At 29.5% G+C, this 13,221-nt stretch overlaps 1 protein-coding gene across 1 annotated transcript in view; it reads left to right on the top strand.

Annotated features, from left to right (window-relative positions):
* LOC134709962 (kinesin-like protein KIF28P) overlaps nt 1–13,221 on the top strand; it is a 46,583-nt gene that overhangs the window by 19,396 nt on the left and 13,966 nt on the right. Inside the window, exons 6-12 of the mRNA XM_063570087.1 lie at nt 3,759–3,919; nt 5,783–5,894; nt 6,848–6,915; nt 8,028–8,179; nt 11,655–11,736; nt 12,272–12,408; nt 12,899–12,959. Coding sequence (XP_063426157.1) covers nt 3,759–3,919; nt 5,783–5,894; nt 6,848–6,915; nt 8,028–8,179; nt 11,655–11,736; nt 12,272–12,408; nt 12,899–12,959 — 773 coding nt within the window. The remainder of the gene's footprint in view (nt 1–3,758; nt 3,920–5,782; nt 5,895–6,847; nt 6,916–8,027; nt 8,180–11,654; nt 11,737–12,271; nt 12,409–12,898; nt 12,960–13,221) is intronic.

Raw genomic sequence — 13,221 nt, 5'->3', positions numbered from 1 at the left:
TGGAGGTCAAGTTCAATAATGACGATTTTGACTTTTACCGTTCAGGAGTTATGATTCTTGAAAGATTGAAAAATGGTGTTTCCAGTCGTGTCCGTGCATTTTCTCATGAACCATTCAACCAAAGCTTTTCAAATTTTAATATGTTGATACTGATGACAAAATAGAGGTCAAATTTGATATTGACAATTTTAACTTTCACCAATCATCAGTAATGGTTCTTGTGATATTGCCAGGACACAAATAAATGCTAATAAATCTGGTTTGCTGTCGTTGTGACAGCCTCTTGTCTAAAATTTGTCAAAGAACCCCCAGTAAAAATTAAATGGTAGCTCAGATAAGCTTATAAGTTTTATAAATTGAAATAATTTTGCCAGTCACATCTTTTTAAGAACACAAAAAATCATTTTCTGAAATGAGTGTTTGGTTTTCTAAAAATAAGTGAACTTCTCATAAAGGACACATTTTTGACTTCCCTTATTCATAGGTTTGACTGTATTTAAACTTGACTTTTAAAAAAAATGTCTTGAGCTTTTGTTAAAAAAAGTCAAAAGCCTTGTAAAAAAATATATTTTTGTGCCAGATTTCTACTTGTCCTGGGTAATTTAGCAATCAAAGTGGCAATATAATTGTATATTGGTAAAAAATAACAATAAAGAAATAAAGAGAACAATAAAGACATAAAAATGTCTCACATGATTTACATTTTGTTTTTATTATATTTTGACACATTTTAAAAAGTTTGATAGATTATTAGATAGCAATGACAGTAAAATTTTGGTTTTAATAATGTTAGAGTTAATAGATTTAAAACATTGAAGCTAATTGTAACTGAAAAATACATAATGTCATGAATATGAATGACATCTTGACACTAACATTAGCATAAAGGGGCATTTGCTCATTGTTGAAGGCCTAACAGTGATCTCTGGCTGTATATATGCCTGTGTCATTTTGTCTCTTTTGGAGAGTTAGTTTAAACATATTTTATTTGCTGAATTAAAGCAAAATGGATTAGACACAAGTAAATCATACTTATGAAGTCTTCTCCATTTTGGAGAGTTGGCAGTCATATCTTCATTTTTATATTTCATCCTTGAACATTAAACTCTAGACCATTACTCTGTTCTGTAATGACCAATAGTTGATTAATTTTAAAAGTCCTTCAATGACGCAGCATTTACTGTTGCATTGGACTTAATGTTTAAGTTCTTTATGTTAATATTTGACTTTCGTGTCTTTTGTATTTGCTTTCAAATATTAAAGAGGTTTGATTTGTCTGTAAAAAGAGTAAATCATTTTATAGATGTGTGGAAAATTTTATTCTCTTAAGGCTATGAAAACAATTATTTGTTAAATCTGTAAAGAGATCATGCGTCTGTTGGTTGCATGTCCGATCTTGCAATAAGAAAAGTCTTTCCTATCCTTCATATGACCTTTAGTCTTCCTGGTACATAGAAAAGAATGACCTTTTTTACCTGGCCAGAAACGAGAATCTTCTATTATCACCTAGATTTAAATCTTTTGATCTGTTTTCACCTGTACTGTAACTTCCTGGTTTTAGCATGACCTTATAAATTCATCCACTCTGATTCTTCCTTAATATAAAAGTTAATTTAACATCTATTTAAAGTTAAAATTTAAACTTTGTGTAAATAATTGACATCTCATATATTATTAATGAGTTCCATTATGCAAAAAATTACTTAAAGCAAATTTTCGGTTGTTCTGATGTTGGTACCGTTTGAATCAATAAGGAAGACGAAAAAAGATAGTAAATGACTTTTTGAGACAGTTTTATTAGCATGTAAGAGATGTAAAGAAGGTTGTAAAGTTACATAAGAGTTGATACTTAATGTTTAATTACATTTTTGCCTGACAGTCCAAAAGAATTTAATAAGCCATTTATAGCTTGGGTGCAAAAGAATGTGCTTTATAATGTTTTTATTGATGCTTCCCTCTGGTGAGTTAAAAAATGTTGAAGTAAGTTGTCAACATCTAGCTTAAATCAAATTGGTCATTTAGGCCAGCTTACTGCAACAAATTTAAAGAAAAAAATACATAGAAAGCACTGAAAATTCATTGAAAAGGGGAGATAACTCTTTATTTTGTACAAAATTTTGTTGCATTGTTAGTGAACTTTAAAATCATTTTCTGAGCCATCCACTGATGATTCAAAAATATCTTTGACATATATATCCTTTGTATGATATAAACATAAAAAATACATTGGAACCGAAATTTAGTGGGAAAAAAATTATGTTGTGCCACCCATATCAAAGGATTTAGATATAGGATGATGTGGTGTGAGTGCCAATGAGACAACTCTTCATCCAATTGCCTGCTATTTACTTTGACAGCCTCTTTTAATTCTTCATCATGAGTTTTTAGGATTTTACTCCTTGTGAAAACATGAGGAAGAGTTTATCCTTTATGACTGAAAAAGAATTAGTTCTTTAACTGGTAGTTTGTAAAAAGATACCATGCCTTTGAACTAGGCAAGAGCTTTATCTTTATGCTTGATTCTGTTTATCCATCTTGTCTTTGAAAAAGTCTTTTATAATAAATCCTGATATACAATTCTGCATTTGCCCTGCCAAAACTTCTGTAAGATGTCCTTTGAACCCCTTATGTTTATCTATGCTTATTCCATCAATTAGGAGGTTGAAAAGAAGCCTTTCCAAATCTTCTATTTTAGAAGAAATTAAATGGTCTGACAAGAGTGGATAACATTGACAAGGATTTTTTTCAAATGCTAAAGTTTTATGTTCAAAAGTTAAATAATTGGTTAATTTAGTATGGATATATTCATTATAGAAACATTACAAAACGCTTTGATTAATGTTGCTAATGGAAAATCAATCTATACAGAGTTTGATCAGAGGATTAAAAATACATTCTGATGCCGTAACGAGATAATTGTGTTTGAATTTTAAATGTCAGATACATAGTGTATAAATAAAGAATACATTAAGACACTTTTATAACCATGACTGCAAAACGTATCTTTTGTACCTGAATTGACTTTTTCAAACTTAAATGCATATGAGTGCAAGGTCAAATGTCATCAAAACTTTTGCTTCAGTGTCAGAAAGGTAGTAATTAGATGAGGCTGATTACCTGATTATTTTTTTATCAGAAAAAAATCTTAGATGTTGATTTTAAACTTATTTATTAGAAGGGAGTATCCACTAAATGTCAATATTTGATATTTTTGAAAATATTGAATTTAAGTTTTTTTCTATTAAAAACAAAAATGATATTTATATTGATACATTTATTTACATTTTTATTTCTTAAGGTTAACTTTTGAAATCTTTCTTGTCAATTTGAATACAAATATGACCTTGATTGATTGATTGTTGGTTGCTTGTTGCACAGGGACAAATATATTTGAATGATATTCATGTGGGCTTCATGATATTTATAGGTTTCATAATGAGTGAGAATAAGAAATCACTTTCTCAAGTTATTTAATCTCAATATCACCATGAAAAAGCCAAAAGTGGTGTTAAAACACCAACAATCAGTTAATCATTAAACTCAATGTTTCAGAATTGAAGAATGATAGAGGTCATTTCATTGGTCACCAACCACAGTGAAAATAACAATTTGTCATTGGCTGTATATCCAATGTTCAGGATGTTGTCTGTTCTCATAATGATTCAGAGTACATTATGTTTTAAAGAATGTTACCCAGAATGCAATCTAATATGAAGAAGTGAATCAGTTGTTATATATATATTTCAATTTTACCACAGGTTTTCCAAACAGATGGAGGGAGTAACACCAGGAGTAGTGATATCAATCTGGTGGATTTGGCAGGAAGTGAGAGAGCAGACTCAACAGGAGCAACTGGGGACCGTCTCAAAGAGGGTTCTGCTATAAACCAGAGTTTGTCAACTTTAGGAAATGTTATTAGGTACTGATCACATGACATATATACACAATGAATAAATTGCAATAAAAAATAAATTGCATGCTGTAGTTGAATGATGATGTTTCTCCTACCTTAGGTATTGAAATTTTTTCGATAATCTTAAGAATTAAGTAATAATAACAAAATAGTGTTATTTATTGTATAGCAATATTATATTTCCCACAGAAAGTAACCAACAGTTAGCGTGCAATAAATTCTAATATTGCACTAGTGCAATAAATCTTCAAAATTAGTGGTGTCATCAACAACAAAATCTTAGTTAAAACCAATTTTTACTTTCAATCAAATATTATATTGCTATACAAAAAAAGGGTTATTGCATGAATATTGGGGAATATTAAGAAAATCAATTTCTACTTCGAAATAAATTGGAAATAGAACTATTAAAGTATCTGTATTATTGCATACTAATTAATACATCCATTTGAGCCAAAAACAAAATAGAGCTTTATACCACAATCAGGAATTACAGCAAAATAGCCATTAGATTTTAAAATAGTATAACTTTTGATGAACATGGACCTCATATTCTAACCTGAAAAGATTGCATTTCCATTGACAAAAGTTTCAATAATCATTAATCCAGGTTGGTCTGAATGAATTCATATTGTCAAAATTTCATTTTCAAATGATATTATTTCCACTTTTAACATATATAAGTCTGCAAATAATAAAACGCTCTCAGCTAGGTCTAATAATGTAATCCTCACAAATTTTTTTCAGGGGGGATGGGAAATGTTGATGCTATATATATAGTTGTGTATTGATTTGAGTGTAGCAGGATTTTCCAATTTGACACTTTATTTGTCAGTAATAGAATGAATTTTTTTTTCAATTTCATCTTCTTATAATTTTTTATTTATTTATTGAATTTATTAATTTTCCACAAGTGCACAGAGACCCATGAACAAGGTACATGAAAACTATGTTTAAATTAGTTACAGTTTACTGCAAAATCTTTTATAAAGAATGAAAATAATACTAATATACAAATGGAAATTATTGCCGTATTTAAAATACAGGGTGTTTTTGTAAACAAATATAAACATTGTAATTTAATTAAAACACAGATTTTAGTGTTACTGTAATATCTGATTTTAAAAGTTAATTGTTCGGCAGGTCTTTTAAATTTGTAACAATAAAACTCATAACCTCCTGGAGACTTTTAAAAATATTTCATTACTTGCGACAAATTGTCCAACTTATTAGTTCTTAAACTGCCAGTCACAGGCTGGTAACCTTGCCCTTCAGGTTAAATCTTCTCAAACTTGATATTTAGAATATCTCACATCTAGGCGTACAAATTAAGTTATAATTTCCATTCTGAATCTGCCATTTTTTATGCCCCATTTATGGCCATTATGTTTTCTGGTCTGTGCGTCCGTCCGTTCATCCATCCTTTCTTCCTTCTGTCTGTCTGTATGTCCCGCTTCAGGTTAAAGTTTTTGGTCGAGGTAGTTTTCAGTGAAGTTGAAGTCCAATCAACTTTAAACTTAGTACACTTGTTCTTTATGATATGATCTTTCTGATTTTAATGCCATATTAGATTTTACCCCATTTGCCAGGTCCAAAGGGGAGGGTTGGCTGGTATGATTGTAGTGTGAAGAAAAGAAAAAAAATGCATGTATTTTGATGAGGTTTCACATGCCCCCCCTTTTTCCAAAAAGTTGGATTAAAAGTTAAAAAAAAAAAAGAATCAAAGCCTGATGAAGACAAGCTGAACCATTGCTTCCTAAATTTCATGTTTTTAGAGTATACTTAAGTTGTGCACAAAGAATACCTCCAGAAATATTATAAAGAGTGAAAAAAAGTATATTTACATGTTATCCTATCTATATGTTTCAGTGCTTTAGCGGATCTTGCCATGGGAAAGAAGAAAACACTGGTTCCCTACAGAGATTCAGTGCTAACAAAGCTATTACAATCAGCCTTAGGAGGGAACAGCAGAACTATCATGGTTAGTTATCTTCAATAAGTTATTATTGATGTCACATAAAATTATATAACAGAAATGTAAAGAATAAAAGGTGTCAAATACTCAAGGTATTCATGGGACCTTCAAAATATTGTTTCCAAATGTTTGAAATCGGCCTCTGAAAAACTTTTCAAATTGGAAAGACTATGTTTCTATATCCCTACACTGATTATTATTTTAGTATAACTTGTTTGTATTAAATAATGAACTCAACAAAAGTTTTTCCTCATTGGCATTGAATTGGCACAATACTTTGGAATCTTTGGTTTTTAGTGCTCTTCTACTTCATCATTACTAATTTTGATTTTTAGAATTTTGATGATTTTAGGCCAACTTTAAAATCTTGGTTAAACAAAACACACATCTTTGGCATACTAGTTATAAGACCTATGATGAGTTATAAGACAAATGTGGTGCTATGTAAAATCCTTATATATTTTCTATTTTCTGCTTTGGTTCGAACACGTTTAAAAAAAAATGCTTATCAGAAATATTCAGCAATGTTTGTTACCTTGAATAATGAAATATGTGTTTGTAATTATTCTTTCTTTATTTTGCCTTAATTTATCGGAAGTATTCAAAGTTTAATTGATTTTAAAAGCTGATACTTTTTATTGAGCACATTATTTTTTTCTTTTTCTTATCTCATCTTAATTGACTTTTAGCCCAAAAGACAGATACATATCTAAATTGTTTCTAATTTAAATGTCTAAAAATGTCAAGTCATTTTCTGAAAAACTAACTGAGCCAAGAAAATAAAAATCGGTTACAGCAATTAAAATATATGTGATCCTTTTTTTTCTGCGACCAACTTTTCTAGACCTATGAATTGATGGCTTAATCTTATTTTTAATGACCGTTTTTTACAGTACAATACAAACACTGATTTAATAATTATGGATTATTTTAACCCATAAATTTTCTTTTTTTGACAGATTGCTGCCCTAAGTCCTGCAGATATAAATTACGATGAAACCTTATCCACACTCAGATACGCCGATCGGTAAATTATTGTTATAAAATGTTTGCTTTCTCCTACTTGCAATGTTTATCTTTCTTTCTGTTTAGAACCGAACTGTGAATATAATGTATAAATCACAGCACCTTTGCTCATATATGTGTACATTGACAAAGTTCAATAACAGCTTTGACAAATGAATAGGACGAAAATGATGACAATTCACTTTAATTATTGCAAACAATAAAGATCAAAGAAAAAAAAATCCTCCTTGTTTTACAAAAAAGAGATATTAGTTTTGCACCCAATTAAAAGTATAAAAATATGAACACAGCACTTTACAAGTTCCATGCATTTGAAGTGCTTTTCTGGATTGACCTTCATCTTGAAAGCTAGAGGTCTAATAAGTGAAATATAAAGATGTCTAAGAACCTAACATTTGAAGAAGAAAATAATGAACTAAAAAGACTTGATATATTTATTTTTATGCCCCACCTACGATAGTAGAGGGGCATTATGTTTTCTGGTCTGTGCCTCTGTTCGTCTGTCTGTGCGTCCGTGCGTCCTTTCGCTTCAGGTTAAAGTTTTTGGTCAAGGTAGTTTTTAAAGAAGTTGAAGTCCAATCAACTTGAAACTTAGTACACATGTTCCCCATGATATGATCTTTCTAATTTTAATGCCAAATTATAGTTTTGACCCCAATTTTATGGTCCACTGAACATAGAAAATGATAGTGTGAAGTTCAGGTTAAAGTTTTTGGTCAAGGTTGTTTTTGATGAAGTTAAAGTCCAATCAACTTGAAACTTAGTACACATGTTTCCTATGATATGATCTTTCTAATTTTAATTCGAAATTAAAGTTTTGACCCCAATTTCATGGTCTACTGAACATAGAAAATGATAGTGCGAGTGGGGCATCGCATCCATGTACTATGGACACATTCTTGTTGTCTCTGTTTTTTCATAGATTTTGTGGTAAGGGTGAACCATGCACTAAGGTCTTCAAACAAATTTACGAATTATTCTGACCAATTTCAAGTTTCGAGAAGAAAAAAAAGATAGGTTATGGCTATATTATCTTCTTTCTAACATTCACAGTCTGAATTTCTAGAACATTTTATCAAGATAGACACAAAAAATAATTGTGGTGTTTTACAGTGCAAAGAAAATCCAAAATAAAGCAGTTATTAATGAGAGTCCAACTGATCGTATGATTAGAGAGTTGAAGGAAGAGAACGCAAAACTCATGGCTTTGATAAAAAAGAGTGGCCTTGGTGGAGGTCATGGTATGAGCAAAGAGGCAACAGAAGGTAATTGTTATATTTTTCGGAGTATCTTGTTTGATTGTGAAAACAGAGTCTATTACTCTTAATTCTTGATGGCTATATATAATCTTTTGAGTATAATTTGAAGTCACATAATGTGTGTTGGTGAAATTAACCAATAAATAACCTTTAATAATGTCACAGGTCAAAGTAGATATAGAATACTGTAAATTCAGAAATTATTGCGAGGTTTTTTATTATTGCGAATAATGTGACTGAGTTGTAAACGCAATAATTAAAACTCGCATGTTGAAATTTTTTAAAAGAATTAAACAGAATTTTTTCTCAATATTACAAAAATTTCAGTCAGAAATGACAAAATCTCAATCATAAATGCACACATTAGTTTCTGAATTTGTAGTAACTATTAAGGGGAGATAAATCTTGAGATATTGAAAATGTTAAAGTGAATTTCATATATAATTTATGTCACAGAATTAGTAAAAATTAGATTTCTAGTTTAGTATTCTTTATACTAGTATTTGCTGATATTTAGCATCCTTTATCCCAATATAAATTATATTAGAAGCAGGTGTTGAAAATCTTAGTGTTTTTCATTCTGATGTATCATATTAGAAGTATTGAAATTTGACTAGATTGGCCAGGTTTAACACATATAACGTGGAATATTTGGAATTTGAATTAAAATCACTAGTCACAATAGTATTTAGATTTTGCATAAATTTGTTTTTATTCCTCTGAATGTCTGTTGTTATGTGCTGTGATGATTCAGGAGTGGTGTGGCACATATTCTTACAGAAAAAAAACCACTAATAATAATGACTTGTTTGTCATAGTCAGATTATTTGGGGCTCCCCCAGCTGAGGGAGAATTAGTTAATGAAGTTAATAAGTGACCATTATATTTTACTTGTTCAAAAGAGAGGACCATTGTCTTAATTTTTGTATATCATTACTTCAGAAATCTGAAAACTAGAAATTACTATTAGAAATTTTTGCCATGTCAATGTATTATAAGTCAGGGATTGGTACTGATTCTGCTTAGATAATGCATAATTTTGATCTGTGAAGTAACAAAAGACATATAAAAGAACATACACAAAAAATAGAGCAAAGGCCCTTAACTCTTCTTGAAACCAAAATAGTTCAAAATATTTACAAAATAAAAAGCTCTTAAGGGAAATCCAAATGATGAGGGATGTCCATGAAACCTGACATTAGACTATATCAACCAATGGAAATTCTTTATTATGACAGACAAAATTTTATGAAGCCAAATGCTTACTACCAATTTTAACGGTTTGTGATTTACGTTAACTTATTAATTTATATATTTAATTAATTTTAATAATGTAGAGGAGAATTCCAGTGAAGGTGAGTTGGTCAAAATGAAAATTTATGCAAATTTTTTATTAATTATTTATTAACAAACATTGTCTTGCATGACTTTTATAACATTTTTATCTTTTTACTGATAAATATATGAAACTTTTATTGCATGTTATAGGTGATTGCTGTTTTAGATTATTATTGTATCGAATAAATATTTGATCTACGAAGAAATAAATGTATTCTATCTCAAAATATAATATTTTATTTAGTTCATAGGGTTTATATTAATTTGGGTCTTATTATTTTAGCAATTTTCTACTTCATATAATTCTCTATTGGCAGATCTATAGAAAAAAATAAAAGTTGTGCTGCATAGAAAACAAAATAAAGCAGGCAATTTTTATTTTTAAGATTGTTCCTGAACTAAATAATATCTTTTTTCCATAGAATCCTTAATGATCAGTAGCTAACATTAATTTTTTAGGTGGTTGGTTTTTAGTCAAAGGGGAGGTAACCTAGTGTTTAACATGTGACATCATCATCTAGAATTAGTCAAATCTTATTGGTTAAGATGTGATATGGTAGTCAAACTAAATTATTAAAATTAACATTCTAGTTCAATGAAATGTAGATTTTAAATTTTGTGCCATGTGCTTAAAAATATGATGAAAATTGATGTTTTGTTTCTAGAACAGTCTCGTCAAGGTGAATAATTAAGTCAATGTCATATATATGCAATGTCACTTTGAATGAAATGAAGATCTTGTACCCGTAAGTCATTTGCAACAAAATTACAAGCTTCCAGTTTATTTTTTATTGTGATTAAATCAACCAATCAACAGTGTCTATTGTTATAAATCCTGCAAATCCTGGAATTAAAAAAAAAGCCAGATTCTGTGACACAAGATCCTTATTTTAATCAAACTATATGGAATCGTAAATTCCCTTGGATTTTCCTTTGTTGTATTCTAATCATTTAAAACATTTATTTTTCCAACTTGTTTTCCTTTTGTATTGAAATTCTTAGCTTGAATATGTTTTTCCTTTGGAGCATTTTGCAGATTAAAGCATGACCTTCATGCATGATGTTGACCTTCCCCAGCCATTTTACACTTGCTCACGCTCAGCATGCTTACAATGAGGATATAAACACAATTTCTAGTTTATTATGTCAATTATTCAGTGTTTAAGTATCTTGAAAAATTCTAATTAAAAAATTATCAAATTTATGTTCAGCATTTTTTTTGCACATTTATCCAAATCATGATTTTAATGGCAAGCCTTTGCCACTTTTCAACCTCCCAAATTGTTTTATGCCTGGGATGCAAAGTCATTTTATTTGTTAAAGCCAAACAAACATAGAAATCAACTTTATTCTTATTAATTATTAATCTAGAATTAATTTTACATAAATTTTAACTATAAATGTGAGTAAGAAATGCAGATGTCCTTGAAAATATCAATTTACAATTGCATGTACATGTATGACATATTTATGGAATGCAGCTGTACCATGTGTACTTTTTTCATGCACATTTTATGCACGATATACACAAAGCATGATTTATAATTGATTATCTGTCACTTTATATTGATATAACTTTTTTTTATTATAAGTAGCATATTTATGTAGCATTTTCCATCTTTGATGTTATATCAATTGCGGGTTAAAAAAACTTAAGTGAAAAAAATTTCACAACATGAAATCGTTAATTGATCATGAATATTTTTTTAATCTTTAGATCTGATCAAGAAAAACTATTTCAGTATGGACTTGAATGTAAACCTCCATGTCAATTTTTTTTTTTGGTTGTCTTTCAAAATTTTAAGTTTAATATCCTGAAATTAAAAAAAATATATATACTTTGAAAGAAAACTTTTATAAGAAGAAAAAAAATCTTTTTGTTGTGTGGTCAAATGAAGACACATATGAAGTCTTGCATGGTGCTCAAATGTTTCAAAATGGTATTGTTTTATGATTAAGAAATAAAAGTAGTACGAAAGATCAATGAAATTTAGTAATTAATATTTTAGAGAATCCATTTAGTTTAGAAATTGCACAATTTAGTTCCCTCACTGAAATTATAACTGTCAGTTCTTTAGAATTTCGGATTTATTCCTATGATAAAATATTGTTTCATGAGTTAGAACCTATCTTATATTTATAGAGTTAGAAAAGATGTTGAAAGAAAATGAACGGAAAATGCAAGACATGCAGCTAACATGGGAACAAAGATTAGAACAGGCTAGGTAGGTTTACCAGTTAAAGGAGAAAGACTGGGTTTAACTTTGAAACTTTGATGTGTTTGTAACACTGAAATTTTTAGCAGGTTTCTAAATAATTACACCCTACTTTAAAAAGTGGGGCTGTACTGTTTTACCTCTGTCTGTACGTCCATCTGTCAGTCTATCCATCAGTCCAGTGAATACTTTAATTGTATCTTTCTCATGAACTACATTACAAGGATTTCTGAAATTTGGTTTCAGGGTTTATATGAGTCAGATGAAGAGAGGCGGGAGATACCAATGGGATATTGAAACTCATTAGTCAAAGGGGTACAGACAATGCCATGGCAAAACTGAAAAAACAAAAACAAAAGACATACATCAGTATACATAACACAAATAGAAAACTGAAGACTGAGCAACATGAACCTCACTAAAATTAAGAATGATCTCATGTGCTCTGGATTTCTTAGCAGATCCTGATCCACTTGGGACACTTGTCATATTAATCATATCAAATACAGAAAAAAATCAAATCATAATGTTTGCATTATTTCAGAAAAGACTGGGAAAGATCAAAAGTTTCCTCTCCTTCAAGTGGGGACCAGAAGAAAGATTGGGAAACAGTGCCCTACTTAACAAACATCAATGAAGATCCTATGTTATCTAATGTCATCAAACATTGCTGTTATAAAGGTAAGAATGGGATACTATGACATACTTAACACCAATGAAGATCCTGTCATATTTAATGGAATGAGAAGGCAATACTAAGAGACTGTGACCTACTTTATTTATCAAATATCAATGAAGATTCTACGGTAGATATGTATTTGTAATGTGATGTAAATTAGTTTTTTTCGCAAAGATTATTATAGAAACTGTGACCTATTTTTGAACACTATTCAATATCTTTCTACATCAGTGTCTACAGAAATATGGGAGTCAGCATCCAATTTATGATTATTTGCTTGAGTATATATTTATTGTTAGTGTTGATGTCAGCATACTTAATTCAGAACTTGTATTGCTGAAGGAAAATTAGATTTGATTTTTTTGCACAATCCATATTTCAACATGCATTCCATTAACGTTTTATTTTATTGTTTGCAACTTAATTTAAATAAATTATCTAAAATTATGTCCCATGATTATCAACATTATTTGCAATTTTAACTTTTTCCAGGAACAACATTATTGGGTAAGACAGGAAACCCAAAAGTCAAAATTGAGGTCCGAGGACTGGGGTGAGTTAAATATAAAAGCTTAAAATATGAAAATCTTTCTAGACTTTTTTTTTTATTTGCAAATGAATGATATTTGAATGAATAGTTCAAATTATATTTTCAATTTAAATGTGAAAGTGAATTAAATTACCCTAGTCATACGTTTGCCTAGTTTTGATTTGAAAAATGCTGTTGGTGTAATTTCGAAAAAATCTACTGGTAAACATTTGAACCAAAAATCATATCCTCAATCATCATAAATTTGAATGAAATACTAAGGGGA

Source organism: Mytilus trossulus, chromosome 3 (assembly GCF_036588685.1).
Source record: "Mytilus trossulus isolate FHL-02 chromosome 3, PNRI_Mtr1.1.1.hap1, whole genome shotgun sequence".
NCBI classification, from domain to species: Eukaryota; Metazoa; Mollusca; class Bivalvia; order Mytilida; family Mytilidae; genus Mytilus; species Mytilus trossulus.
Note: the sequence above shows the minus strand (reverse complement) of the source record. Positions and strands in the feature narration are given on the sequence as shown.